Source organism: Mesocricetus auratus, unplaced genomic scaffold, assembly GCF_017639785.1.
Source record: "Mesocricetus auratus isolate SY011 unplaced genomic scaffold, BCM_Maur_2.0 Super-Scaffold_100014, whole genome shotgun sequence".
NCBI lineage: Eukaryota > Metazoa > Chordata > Mammalia > Rodentia > Cricetidae > Mesocricetus > Mesocricetus auratus.
In genome coordinates this window covers 34093042-34108493 of record NW_024429197.1, presented here as the reverse complement: position 1 = coordinate 34108493, position 15452 = coordinate 34093042, and the positions used below count along the sequence as shown (strand labels likewise).

The 15452-nt window shown below is 44.4% G+C and overlaps 1 protein-coding gene across 1 annotated transcript in view; it reads left to right on the top strand.

Annotated features, from left to right (window-relative positions):
- Fyb2 (FYN binding protein 2) overlaps nucleotides 1–15452 on the top strand; it is a 103208-nt gene that overhangs the window by 28713 nt on the left and 59043 nt on the right. Inside the window, exons 2-4 of the mRNA XM_013114976.3 lie at nucleotides 2853–3591; nucleotides 6546–6704; nucleotides 8922–8955. Coding sequence (XP_012970430.2) covers nucleotides 2853–3591; nucleotides 6546–6704; nucleotides 8922–8955 — 932 coding nt within the window. The remainder of the gene's footprint in view (nucleotides 1–2852; nucleotides 3592–6545; nucleotides 6705–8921; nucleotides 8956–15452) is intronic.

Here is a 15452-nt window from a genome sequence, read left to right as displayed (position 1 = left end):
CCATGTCTTGTCTCCATAGTAGGCACTTAATGAACATTTATTGAAAGAAAAAGTGAACCAAGTATAATCAGGTTTGCCCCACCCTGAACCAGTGATCTTTGCAGAGGTCTTTGGTTTGAAGGTTATCAAATGCACAATTCTATTTCTTACTAATGCTTTGCACAATCTCTCCAACAAAGATTAAATTCTATCAAGTAACAGCTCTATAGTTCACATGGCTTCAGATAGTAAAGAAAAAAATCATGATTTCATTACTTCAAAACCAGTAACCACTGGCCAGTTCATACCTGTTTGGATGGCTGATCTTTTAGAAAAGAATTGGTGAGTATGTTGATAAATAAGAATCCCGAGTGCCATTGGTGGGGTTGTAAAATGATGCGGTTGCCACGGAAAACAGTATGGAGGTTTCTAACAACTTAAAAATAGAGTTGCTGTATGATTCAACGATTCAGCATCTGGGGACATACCCAAGAGAACTGACAGCAGGACATCAAAACGGTGTTTTATAGCAGCCTAATTCCCATTAACTAAAATATACAAAGTACCTAAGTAGATAACTCAGGCTGGCTTGGACAGAGGGTCCTCCTGCTATGACCCACCAAATGGTGAGAGTACACATGTCTGCTAGTTTGTCTGACTAGAAGGGAGGAAATTCCAACACTTACTATATCATGGCTAAACCTTGAGGGTATTGTACTAAGTTAAATCACCAGTCACATGAGACAAATGCTGTGGAGTTTTTTCATTTGTTTAAATACCCACAAGAGTCAAACTCAAAGAGTCAAATAATGAAGTGGGAGGGGAATGCGGAGCTATTGTTTGCTGGGTGGAGAGCCTCATTTTGTAAGATGGAGAGTACTGGACACTGTTTGCACAACAGTGTCAATTTTTTTATGGGACTAAAGTGAAATCCTTCAATAGCTAAGATCGTGTACTTTATGTTAAGATTATTCATCATGAAGTATGTATATCTGGTATCTTATTTTACCCCACACTGTTGTCTTTCCACACCACGACCAGCCTGTGTACTAGTTATGAGACCAGGTCTCCTTGAGTAGTGCAGGCTGGCCTTGAACTCCTAACCCTTCTACCTCAGCCCCCTGAATAAGTCCTAATTTATAGTAAAGAAAATAGGCTTAGAGTCATACAAAGGATCTCACAGGGCACCTGGCTGGAGAAGGACTAAGCTGAGGCGTCGCACTCAGGATCCCTGATGCCGCTCCCAGTACAGGCTTCTGCCACATCAGGAGAGGGGACAGAGAGAGATGACCTGTTGACCAAAGTATAAGAAATGAACCGTTGGCAATTTGGAGAAAGAAGTGTGAGCGTGTGCTGGGTGGAGTTGTGTAGAGGGAGTGCGATGAGGAAAGTAGCAATGGATAGCTCGCCAGCCAGTTTGCAGCCACCTGCCTTCAACTTCCCTGCCTTCCTCAGCCCGCAGAGAGCAGGTGTGAGTCAACTGTAAACAGGCAAAGAGAGGTCGCACAGCGTTCCCTCAGCTGGCAAAATCCAAAGTCGCTGCCATGGCAATGGTCTGTGTGCATGAAATAAGGAAGGAAGAAAGGAAGAAAGAAAGAAATAAAGAAAGACTTAAAATGTGATCAGGAGAGGATAATGGCTCTTGCTGTTTGAAGTGACCTCCTACCTCCCATGTAGGCAAAAGATGCCAGATTATTTACCAAAATAAATGAGCAGTAATAGGAGAATGTGGACTAACAACCAGCTCCCTGTGTAGTCCTAACACTCCCTCACTATTCCCCACCCCTACCTTTGGCCCCAGGCCTGGGCTGACATTGCCAAAGCCCTTTCATATGCTGGATTTGAGCTGTGCTTCAAAGGGAACCACAAACCCAAGAATATTATCTGGCCCCTTACAGCTTTTCTTTGTCATAGTCCTACTATGTGTTGGGCCTCCTACTGGACTCTTTCTGTGTAGTAACCTCAATCCTTCTAGTGTTTGTAATACTATACAACTGCATGTGAAGTTCAGACAGGGTAGCACATAGGATTTTCCTGGACGAGAAAGGGCAGAGTCAGAATTTGGATGTGAGCCTTCTAAAGTTTTCTCTTACAAAGTGTGAAAGTCAATAGCCATGTTATACAGAGCTATAAGGGCATCAAGGGAGCAGTGAGGCTGCTGGCCCTACTGTTCTTCATCGAGGCGGTCTTGATGGGTGGAGAGTGAGCTTGAAATCAACTGGGAAGTGCAAGGAAACATTTGACAAGCAGATGGAGGGAGGGTACTTTGTGACCCAAGTAGGCCAGGATGGTGAGAGAGCAAGGTCTCCAGGTCAATTGTAAACAACCCATTTGGTGTCAGACTAGTCGTGTTTTATTTGTTTGTAGGAGATAAATATTTCATTATCTCCTGAGCAAACAGAGGCAATATTATGAAGAGCATTGCTCAATGTCAAACCAGATTTTAACTATTTTTTAAAGAGAGGAGCCATCAAATAGCTTATCAGACAGATATGGTGGCACACGCCTTTAGTTCCAGCACTCTAGAGGCAGAAGCAGGTGGATGTCTGTGATCCTGGTCTACATAGAATTCCAGGCCAGGCAGGACTCTTGTAGTGAGACCCTGTCTTACCAAAACACCAAAAAGGTTTAGGATCAATTGCTAGTACTGTCTCTAATCGATCCTCCCATGCTGTGAGAGCATCCAACATAAGCAAACTTAAGAGGGAGAAATGGTTCGTAGACAGCAGCAACTCAGGCTAATATTCTTCACCTGGGGACAACTCTGTCATGCCAGCCATGGCAGGCCTTTAACAGGTACAAGGAATCTGGCTGATCATGCTGCTCATTTTCCCCGGGTAACCAGACACTTTTTCTTCCTCTTCGTACTTTAGGAAGGAGTAAAAAACTTCAAGGAACTTCGAGCCAAATTTCAAAAGTTTGATGCCCCACCTCTTCCAGGAGCTATCAAGTTGCTGGCTGGTGTTTCTCGAAAGGATGACAGGGGACACACACAGCCGGCCCAGAGTGTGGCTAGCAGGAAGAGCGTGTCATCCCATCACCATCTACCCCTCTCTTATTCTTCCACCGAAGTGTCCCAGCCTCTTAAAAACCAGAAGATGAAGTCAGGTCAGAGAGGTGAGAATCAAAAGAATTCCTCGGGACCGCCAGAAAAATCTCCTGAGTGTCCTGCAGGAAATTCCCAGAAAGCTGCCATGCCATCAGATATGAGTAAATCGAGAGCTGAGACATCCAACCAGGAGAAAGGAATGATCGTCAGCAGCTTCAAATACAAACTTTGGAACTGGGAGAAATTTTCTTCTCAGAAGAGTGAGGTGTCCCCAGCTTCACCCCTTACCAACTGTGGGACTAGGACTTTCCATCTGGAAGGGCAGAAAACCACGGCTCTTGTTCAGATAAAACCAGAGACGAGCCCAGAGGCAACAGGAACAGAGACCCTTCCTCCCCAGAGCCATTTGATGGTCCAGGAAAAATCACCTGTGGCCTCTGAAGACCCTCCTTTGCCACTTCCTCAGAATGGCAAGAAAGGGACAGAAAGCCCTGCTGATGGGAGCCCCAGGAGTAGCCTGTACCAGCCTATTTATGAGTGTGAGCTTACCAGCCCGGTTCCAGGTAAGAAATCGAGTTCCCGCGGGACTGGAGACAAGACCATTGTGCTTTTTCTCATCCCAGGCCTGCAGACTTGAAATGTATGTAGCCTTTGCAATAGAAGTAAAGCTTGACTGTGGTGGGCGTATCTGTTAAATTGTAGTCTCAGGTTTAAATAAGTGTTTAGTTCAGAATTTCATTGTGGCACAGTTTGGCTACACTTGAACTTGAATCCCAGCTCTACCTACCACAAGCTGCATGAGCATGGGTGAGTTCTAAGCTTCTTAAAGCTCAGTATGTTCTATATGTATCAAAACATCACCAGCCTTCTCTGTGTGGGAAACAGCACAAAATATCATTTTCAGGGTAGGAACCTAAAAGGAATACTCCAATCTTCTGACCTTATCCTTTACTTTGAATCTGTCAACGACCTCTGACTCGACCCTAGAAGTATGCTTGGAATCCCTCAGACTCTGTCTCTGCCCTGGGCTCCAGTCTCTACCACGTTTTTCTCTCACTGGGCCCTTGCCATTGCTCTCCCTGCTCCCACACTCTCGTGCCACTACCCCCCCCCCACACCTCGTGTTCTGTTTTTCTTTCCACAGACCTGGTGAGCCTCTAAATGAGTCAGATCACATCACCCCATCATGGCTCAAAATCTACCCGACCTTCCAACAGTGCCTGGTGCTTGCCTGCTTTTCCATCCTCCTTGTCTCCTTGGACACACAGTCTTCAGACATAAAATGCCAGCTCCGCCCTAGGTCTTAGCACAGATCAGTCTATCCACCCAGAGACTCTGCTTTGAGGTCCCTTCCTCCTTCACAGCCTCTATTGCAGTGGCCCTTGCTCTGAGTGGACTCTTTAAATCGTTTCCACTGTCCCTGTTGCTCTTGGGCTTCTTGCAATTCTTTGGTTTTCTCATGACCCTTACCTCTCCCCAGTAAGTTGTCATACACTCGTTTGCCTCTATAAGGTCCCATTTTCAGAGGATAAAATTTATCTTCCTCACCACCTTATCACCCAAGAACAAGATCAAGTTCAGTCCCCGCAAAAATATTTATTTAGTGATTGATTAACTGGATGGACAGACAGATGGACAGGTGGCTTAGTGTATGAATGGATCACCTACACACAGTCCTATGGCTTTTCCTTATACTTAGAATAGAGGCTAAAGTACTATACATAACCTTAATTGCCTCACATGTTCATTCTTGCATCTCTGGCTTCTCTTCCCCTAACTCACCAGCTTATGGTCTACATGCCAGGACTCTCTTCCTTGTTGGTTCCTGCTGTATCACTGATTAACATCTTATTATGATGAACATTCCTAAAGTCAGGACTACATTTGTTTCTGTTATCAGTTCCAGCTCCCATAATAACACAGAAATAAAATACAGAAAATAAAAATGTATTTATTAAGGATGAAAAACAAGATGAATGGAAAAGATGTATGGGAAAAAATAAAGAAGGTGGATCATCTCCCAGGTGACCATGTGGAGAGTTTAATGAGATAACTGTTGCTGGTGGTTTCTTATCCCTCCAAGTCCTGCTGCCCATCTCAGCCCCAAATGAACACATATACACTATATTCATTATAAAACTATTGGCCAATGCCTAGGGCTTCCTATTGACTAGCTCTGTCTTAATTATTAACCCATTTCTACTAATCTATGTATTTCAACATGGCCTTATCTTTCCAGAGAATGCCTGGTGCATGCTATCCTCCCAGGAGCTCTCTGACTGCCTTTCCCAAAGTTCTCCTTGTCTCCTAGTCCTGCCTCTATTGGCCAAACAGGGTTTTATTCATCAACCAATAAGAGAAACATATACAGAAGGGCATCCCCCATCAGATAACCATGTAGATCAGCTTAGCACAAAGCTTGGGGGTTTGAAGTGAGTATCCTGATAATGATTGATGTTTAGTTTTCACTATGTTGTCTTCTTGGTTTTATTATGATGCCAATTCCCAAGATTTCGGCAAACTTACAGTTAAAGCCTAAGAAGAGAGAAATATGGCCCTGAACTTCTGGAGATGTGACATCTAATGGGAGGGCAAGAAGGAAGCTTGCTCTCCCATCCCAGCCTGCAGAGGGCACGGACTTCTCAGAGGCTCATGGGAAACCCAGTCTACATGTTTAGTTTGGGCCTGTGTAGACAACTACTGCATTGTGTGAGCCAAGGATGAAGATACCATATTTACTAAAAACTTTGTGTCCTTTTTCATCAAATGCCAAATATGATTTTTATGTATAATTATGAACTTTCTGTTGGAGTTGTATTCATGAATACAGAAAGCAGAAATACACGCTATTGAGACTGTTTAGAAAATCCTCAGACCCAAAACTCTCAGATTCTAAGACCCTTGAAGCCAGAGCCCTAGAAATTCTGAGATCAATTCCTTCTCTGCTGTATAGTCCCATGCTATTTGCTCAGCCTGTACTTCCAGGGAGTAATCACAGTCCCTGCACTCTAAGCAAGGAGACTAGTATCACAGGGTCCCCATAGAAGCAATACACCAGAACGTGCAGATTAGAGAGTCCTAGCCTTGATTCTGGGGATCTGACACTGGAGTTCAGCCTCATAATAACAAGTGGATGTTGTTAAGAAATGAGTCAGCATCCCACAGTCAGGAGGGGCAGACACAAAGTCTCAGCAGATATGAGAGAGTCACTGACAGTTTTTAAAGCCAGAGCTGGAGCAGAAGATGTGTGCACTGACGGTTGAGAAGTAGGACAGGGTCGTTTGTTGAGCAAAGGATCTGGAGCTATGAATCCAGGTTGTGTGGAAATAGTACATCAGTAAGTGGTTCATGCTGATGACCAGCAAGACAGTGATGTAAGCAGGTGTGTGTTTGGGTCTGAGTGATCTCACGGCTGGATTGGGGACTAGTCAGGGGAGGGAGGCTGAGGCCAGCAAATGGGTCAGTTTTACCTAACAAAAGTAAATAATGCTGTACATGTTTTCCTATTCATACTCAGAAAAGCCAGAGAGCAGAGATGACCAGCTTCCCAAAACAAAGCCACTGCCATCCATTGAAACCCTCGGGCCACCTCCCCCAAAGCCTTCAAAACCCCCATTTGTGAACCTCCAGGCCTTCCACAAGCAACGAACTGCTGTCTCCAAGACCCTGAAGGAAGGTAAGAAGATGCACAGGACCTGCCCACACCAGCCAGAGTCATGGTCCGGTGCCTGGACCACATGCCTTTCCCTCTCCACCCTATTTCCACGTAACAAGCTGCTCTGCCAAGGAGCTGAGCATCACTACCCCTGTTTGCTCGCACAGCTGGGGCAGCTTGCCCATGGAATGACACGTGTAGGAATTGGTCCCTTATCACTCCTGAGCCAGTCCGCTTCCCCCTGAGAAGGCTGCATTGCATCACTGGGGATCTGTCAAAGAGGAAGAAAATGAAAAGTCTCCAAGCAAGGAAACGGCAAACCTTTGTGTGTGCGGCACAGGCACAACCTGTGCTGTCCACAGTCAGGGAAGGATGAAGGAGAAGAAAGGACAGGGGCAGAGTCCGTGTAAGCTTGACCTGACACATTTACAAGCGTCCCCGCGGCCCCTGGGCCCTGCATCCTCTGTAGGATGGGATGCACCTGTGGAAGCCATTTTTGTTTTTTTTTAAATTAAGATTAAAAACAATCTTATTTTACATAGCAATCCCAGTTCCCTCTCCCTCCTGTCCTACCATCTCCCTATCCCTCCCCCACCCCCATCCACTACTTAGGGACATTGAGGCTTCCCATGGGGGATCATCAAAGTCTGTTACATCATTTGGGGCAGGACAGAGGCTCTCCCCCTGTATTTAGGCTGAGAGTGTATCCCTCCATAGGCAATGGGCTCCAAAAAGCCAGTTTATGCCCTAGGGATAAATCCTGGTTCCACTGCCAGCAGCCTCATAGACTTCCCAAGCCCCACAACTGACACCCCCACTCAGGGGGCCTAGTTTGGTCTTATGCAGTTTCCCCAGCTGTCAGTCTGGAGTCCCTGAGCTCCCACTTTCTCAGGTCAGCTGTTTCTGTGGGTTTCCCCAACATAGTCTTGACACCTTTGCTCATCACTCCTCCCTCTCTACAACTGGATTCCAGGAGTTTGGTGAGTGCTTAGCTGTGAATCTCTGGTTCTATGGAAGCTATTTTTCTGTGTCCTCTTTGTCTCTCCCTCTGCTATTTAAGGGAATGCCTCTGGACCTTTGTGTTCCTACCTCAGCATCATCTTGTTCCCCGAGTGAACATGAGGGGAATGCACTCTCGGGGTATTGTGTCGTCGGTGCCCGACAGTGCTGTTTATTTTGCCGTGGCTATCAGTACAGCAGATGGTGTGGCAGCAGAGCTGATACAGGATTCAGTTGTTCATTTGTCTGCTTTGAGCAACTTCACAGTTGAGTCTCCGTCACTCAGTGGTTCTTATACTGTAGGCAGCATCAGAATCACCTGAAGGTTCTCAAATACTCACTCCCAGAGCTTCTCATCTTCCGGGAGCCCGAGCATTGGCCTTTTAAGTGAACAGTGGCATACTGGCCAAGGGAACCACACATTGAGAACCTGCATTTCAGATCACACGCAGCCTCACTCTTTAAGAAAAGTCCCCAAGAAGGGACAGAGCTTTTGTAGGTGTATAGTGGTGATGTGGCCAGGTCCGCATCAGAGAAGATTGTTGATTTGTTTTTATTTATTTTGTTTCCTTTTTGAGATAGGGCTTATCTGTATAACCCTGGCTGTCCTGGAACTCACTATGTAGACTAGGCTGTCCCCAAACTCAGAGATCTGCCTTGCTCTCCTTCCTGAGTGGTGGGAGTAAAGACATGTGCCACCCTGCCCAGCGGTGATTTTTATAAACATTAAAGAACTCATGCTTCGAACAGTTGCCCCCAAAGAGAGATGGCTATCTAGAACAAAACTCTAAGTCTATTATAATAAAACAGGCTTTGTGGATCTCATTCCCTTACCAGTAGCCATTTCAGTTTAAACATGGTACTCATTGAGCCTCATTTTCCTGTTGGTGAAGGGGACGACCACGGTACTTCTAATCTTGTGGAATCGTTTGTGAGAAAGTATTTTGACCATGCATGGCAGACAGCACATGCTCAGTAAATCAAGTGTCATTTACAACACATGTTAAGTAGTTATCTCCACCAGGTCACATGGTAAAAAGCAAGTAATTGAGAGGTTAAACCTACACAGGGGTTCCTGTCCTTCAGGAGGCCAAAGCGTACATAAATAACATTATGAAGTGTAGAGATGTGTGGCTGTCTAGGGACAGACAGTCCTCTGGGTACCAGGGTGGGAGCATCATTCACTTTAACTAGCCTGCCACCAACACCCACTTTTCCTTCTGCCTCTTGCTCTTGCAGTGACTGTGAAGGAGGGCCCCCTGCCTCCAGATGGGTGAGTACGTGTTCCTCTCCTGGAGGGGTGCAGCCCACTGGGGAGACTCATGGGCCTTCTCAAGCATAGGCAAGAAGCCCAAAGCCAGTATTCCCCAGAAAGGCTACAGGAAGAACAGACTTACAAAGCAAACAGTAACTCTTGGTTTTAAATACAAGATTAAGTAAGGTGCATTTAACTACTGCATCAATGTTAAGTTGCAAACAGCATCCTCTGAAGTATTTGGTACCTCTTAATTGTACAGGTGGGTTTAGTATAACATTGACCTTCTTAGTTACAAATCAACTAAGAGGCTAAAGGTTGCTCAGGGTGGCTGCGGCGTTAGGAGTTAGAAATGGGATAAAAGATGTTCTATTTCCGGTGCCTCCTCCTGCGAATACTGTTATGGAACAGTCAAGTCATTAATTCACCTAGCCAAATAATATCTCTTGAGCCCTTTGAAGTGACCTGCCTTGAGCCACCTAGTTTTGGTGGGTTTGCCCTTTTGCATGTCTCTTGAGGGCTGCAAAGTTGCTGCTGCAGCCCTCATTTTATGGCCCCAGATGCCCAGCTTCAGAAATGTCCCACTTGCCAAGCCATGATTAATCCTGATGTACCCAAACTATTTTGCCTAAGCCTCACTCCCTGGCAGAGGTGTGTTTAGCAGGGACAGTCTTAGGAGAAAAAAGCAGACAAGACTATTCTAAGTCTTCCATCAGACATTCATAGTAGTCAAGCATGCTGCCTACAGTAAGGGAGCACGTGATTCAAAGTTTTCACCAGTGAGAGAGCAGCCAAATTTCCTCAGGAGGACCAGGAAGTCTTTAGAAAGGTGTTCCCCTATTGCAACATTAGTAATTCTTAGGGAAAGCAGACCTCTACTACCAAGAGTCCTTGAGGACAGCTGATGTGGACTCCACAGTAGCTCATGTGTTATCAGACTAGTAGTGATGCTGGCTGGAGTTGCTCACATGTCCGCAGCTCAGCTGGAAGCTGGCCGATTGAGAGTTGCCCTAGAGCTGGATCCATTGACTTGGTGGTGACCATCATCACGAGATAGAAATGCTCTCTTCTCTTGGCCAGCTGACAAGCAATACAGTAGCATAAACACTTGCGCTTTCCAGCCTTTCCCCGGTCACTTTCACTAATGATCTATTACTCAAAGAACATCACGGGCTGAGTCCAGAGTCGGACTAGAGGGGCACTGAAGACTGAATGCCGAAGGATGAGATTGAAGGGAGGGTGGTAACCAGGGACATTAACCCACTCAACCCATTGGTGAATAGAGAACACTTGAGTCCAGTGTGGAGGATGAATGTTTCCCAGGATAATTCTAGCGAAGAGATGCTATAGGAGGGGGCAGGAGGCATGTGACATAACCTGTCTTTATGGAACAAGAGATTTGAGTGGAATCAGAATGTGGACAGCATAGATATGGGATTGAAGAGCAGACAGGAGCATTGTGATGCACCTTGTACATCCAGGGATTGTTGAGGTGGCCCTGTCCTACCAGGCTCTGGCTGTGTTGTACTAGACATAATTCATGTGATCAAAATCCCTGGTGTCATGTCCATTTGAAAGAGCTGAGTGCCAGGTGGATCAGCGAAGCTACAGTTATTTTTGTGAAAGGGCAACAGTGTAGAAGGTTCTAGCAGTGGTTGACACTGGCCACTCAGTGTCACAGAGTGACAACCGAAGTGGCAGTGCACCTCTGCAGTGCTCTGAGTCAGGCTGGTCTCACGGCTGTCATTTTGGAAACATCTCAGAGTGAGTGTAACTATACTGGGCATATTGGCACTAGATGAAGATTTCTCTGACATTGTAAGCACAGCAACAGAAAGTCATTTGATGTTGAGAGCTGTGAGGGTCCTTTGGGAGACAGTTTCTTGTGTGGCACTATCTTCCTACAGGATTTATGAAGGCAATTTTGGCTATTCTCCCCTGCCACACTGGCTTTAGAACACAACTCCCATTTGAACTTTTTGTCATATGTGAATTATGATATAGGTGTATGTGATAAGAATGAAAAGCAAAGGAGATAAAGAGGGACCACAGTACTCAGAAGTGGGGTAATGGAAGAGGAACTAATCTGAGGTCTACCCTACACCATAAGCAGGGGTTAGTTAGGTCTACTTAATTTCTTTCATGATACTGTAATATAGAAATGAGATATGAGTAGGGTGGTTCCTCCTGGTAACACACAGCCCTGATGGGTCACTGGTTGATGGATGGATGGATGGATGGATGGATGGATGACTTGATGAATAGTCAGCATGGAAATATAACTGGATACAACAGCACATGGTTGTAATCTAAACACTAACAAGGCTGAGACAGGAGACTTGACACAGGTTCAGGGACAGCCTGGGCTGCATAGTGAGACACTGTCTCAAAAAAAAAGAAGGATCAAAAACTTAAAGATGAAAAAAATGTGTTGAGTATAGGTGGTAATAAAGAGGGATAAACAGACAGAAAGTACCCTGATGTGGAAAAATAATTAATATGTTCAGATTATAAAATACAGCCAGCCATCTATACCTCTGGGTTCTGATCTATGGATTCAAATAAACCTTAGGTGAAGAGGAGTATGGAATAGATTCTGTCTGCTGAGACAGAATGTAAAAACATTTTCTTATCCTTATACTCTGAGCACATGGTGTAAGAGCCATTTATATGTATTGGTACCATGCTAAGCATGCTAATAAGATAGAGGTGAGGTAAGTGTGTGGGAGGAGGTGTGTAGGTTCTACATAAATACTAAGTGTGTTATAAAGCAATATGGGCATCTGTAGCCTTTGGTGTTTGCAAGGGATTCCAGAAGAAATTCCCCACAGATACTGAGGGGCAGGCAATTGTATATTAAGTATCATGCTAAGGATTTTGGCCGATGTCTTGTCAATGACAGGACAGGTGTTAGCTTGAACATATAACTGTCATAATGCCCAGTAGCCTTGGATACAATTTCCATGGAAACTGGTGCTTGCTGGAGAAGAAAAATCTTCCTTGTTCGTGCACTAACCTTCAACACAGATATAAGATTTAGGCATAGATTTATCATAACTGGAAAATAACCTGGCAGTTTTCTGATATAGCCAGGTCACGAGCATGAAGATAATGAGAGCCTCCGTTTTGAATCCCAGCACTACCACTTAACATTTGTAATATTGAGCCTGCCTTAACCTCTGCAATCTTGTTTCTGTTCTTGGGGAATAGTGAAATGAGAATTGTAATGTGTTTCATTATAGTGTCTGGCATCTAGAGAGTAGCTCATTTTGCTATTATATAACATCCCCAAGGATGGTAAGAATAATGCGAGACCACTACTTCCTAAACATCTATGGATGGGGAACTCAGTAGCTAGAATACTCAGTACATATCTTTCTTTGTTGATCAGATTTTAATTCATTTAATATATATTTCTCCAGTTATATTCTGTATACTGAACACTCTTTCAAATGAAATTGGCCTCCATACCCCAACGTTTCAACCATTGGTACCATCTGAACTTGATTCTTATGTACAACAGACAGGACCTTTAGCCCTCCTCCTCAGGACCGCATTTAAAGCATAGACTGTCGCCTTTCTCTTGACCCTTGTTGATGAAGTCTTTGTAGTTTTGCTGCATTTGGGGGGACACACATTATGATCATCTTGATATGAACTCAATGCCATCCTAGGTGGCCATCTTTCATTTCTGTACCTCTTCCTACCCTGTGTTAAATCTGAGAAGCAATGGTATGTGACACAAGTATATTTCCAGAGTCAGAACAATAAGATCAATCCCCTTTTCCACACTTGAGGGAAGTGGCAAATTGCAGAGCTGAGCTGTTTACATCTACAAATAGACATACGATTGTATTTCTTTGAATGTGTTGTTAGGACCAGTGTATACACCAATCAGTACATAGATGATGCTCAGTGAGTCTTAGCTAATTCTTCAACACAACCTCACCACCCTTGTTTGTATCTGAAATATTAATGCCTCATTAGCTCACAACAGTGATAGAGATCTTTAGGGGATGTTTCTTCTCATCATTCTTTCATGCAAACCAAGCTGGCTGGCATTCCTCTTGAATCAGCAGTCAGAGTTTGTGTGAGCAAAGCAGGTTGGTCCCTGGGCAACAGTTAGCTTTAGGTCACTGTCAGTACTTAGCAGGGTTGTCTAATGTTTTATTCATGTGCTATAAATATGGCTTTCTTCTGTTAAAAAGTGGCAGCGGGTAATCCTGATTCGGGGAATGTCTGACTTCGATGAGAGAGAGAGGGTATTTACTTGAGGAGTAGAGAAATTGCTCACTTATGGGAGGTTCTGTCCTGCCTGTCCCACAGATATTTAGCTCCAAATAAACACACAGAGGCTTATATTAATTATAAAATGTTTAGCTGATGGCTTAAGCTTCTTACTGACTAGCTCTCTTAATTTTTAACCCACAACTACTAATCTATATATTTCTACATGGCCTTATCTTACCAAAGAATGCCCAGAGTCCTATCTTCCCAGCAGCTATATGGCTTCTTTCTGGTGGCTCCTCTCTGAGTTGCCCCCCACCGCCCCCCACCAGAATTCTCCTCACCTGGTAGTCTGGCCTATACTTCCTGCCTGGCTCCTGGCCAATCAATGTTTTATTCATCAACCAGTAAGAGAAACATATATAGAGAAGGACATCCCTCATCATCTGAAGAGCCTGCAGGTGTGTTCATATGAAACTACCATTTTCTCACTTGAATCTTTAATTTTGTGTGTGTGTGTGTGTGTGTGTGTGTGTGTGTGTGTGTGTGTGTGTGTACGTGTTTTGGAGACAATATCCTACTATCCTGTTCAAGGAAGCCTTGAATGTATGGCCACTCTGCCTCTACCTCTCAATAGAACTTTTAAAAAATTTAAGATTTATTTTTATTGTTTTCAATTATGTATATGTATGTCTTAGTGTGTGGGTATGTGCCACTATATGCAGGTATCCTCTGAAGCTAGAGGGGTCAGATCGCCCTGGAGTTGGAGGCAGTTTCTGACCTGGGTGCTGAACTCCAGACCTGGTACTCTGGAAGAGCAGTATATGCTCTTAACCATTGAGCCTCTAAGAGAACTTGTTTATGCCTCCATTTCACAAAGTTTAAAATACTGGTATCAATTTATTTCAAGTCATGTGGTGGTTCTCTTTCATACCTGGTATTTGGAACATACTTTTGTTTCTGTGCTTTGGTATGCCTACCCCACGGAGAGTGAAACAAAGCTTTCAAGGGTTGGAAGCTCTTTGGCAGTATCTAGGGCACTCTGCACTAGGAACAGGGAGTGGGTCATCCCATGCCATAGAGAGGGGGCAGGTGCCTTACTTGGGGTCAGAAGGTAAAGACAATGATAATAGCAGCACTCAGAAGAGCCCTTTTTGTTTGGAACAGCCATAAAGAAAGCTTTTAGAGTATTAGCATAAAACTGGGAATTGAGAGGACCAAAGGAAGTTTAGCATGACTAACAAAGACCTCTTATAAGTGCTGACATTTAACTTAATATGTGACCGAGAATCCTGTCCACTCTTAGACACACTCCAGGAGAAGGAAGTGCTCTCAAAGACTCAGGGTCTCAAAGGAGACCAAGAGGCAGGAAGTGATCATGGCAGCCTAATGAGCAAGGGGTTAATGCAGGAGAATCTCATCACTCTGGGGATAAATTTAGCATTTGCCCTAAACATCCTGACAAGCCAAGGGGTAGTTTCAAACTAAGGAGTGATGTGAATGACATTTATTTTGTACAGATTACTATTAATGTTGTATAAATTTAGAAAGGAAATAGGAAGGTAGCCCAAGAAGTCATTAAAACAAGTAGCAACATTCATCGAATCTGTTTCAAGTGCTTCCCTTCTGTGTCCATTTTTATACTGGGTAGCCAATAATCCCTTCCCATAGATGAGAAGGTTAAGTAACAGAGAGGTCAAGTAACCAGACCTGGACTAGGGGATAGAAATGAGATAAAAGAAATGACTTGGTCTATACCAGAGAAACCCCATCAATTTGTGGCTCAGGGGTGGTGAGTGGGGTGGGGACAGATGGGATTCTAGGATGACTTCTAGTTATTTTCTGTTTCCCTCTCGGTTGCCGTTAACCTAGATGAGGCACTTGGCACAAAGCCCATGCTTAACACAAGGCAAGAAGGATTCTTGGGGAATCTGCTTGAACTGTTTGTACTTTGTAGCAAGAATGACACAAAGCATGTCAATGTGTCCTTGACAGTGTGACAGGACTCTCGAGGCCAGTTGTTTAGTTACTTTGTTTCTTCCCTGAGAAGTTGCAGGGCAAGAAATCGAGATGAGGCACCCATCTGAGTGACCATCAGCAAAAGAAACTCCTCTTGCCCTGCCCTGATATCTGGGGATGCAGGCCCCACCCCTCCCCCCACCCCCACAAACCCCAGTCTACTTAATTTGAGTACTTGGGGAATCAAATATGGAGAAGGAAGTTTTTGAAATTTATATCCTATAGAATCTTAGATCTGGAACATTCTGATGGTTTTAGTTTAAATCACT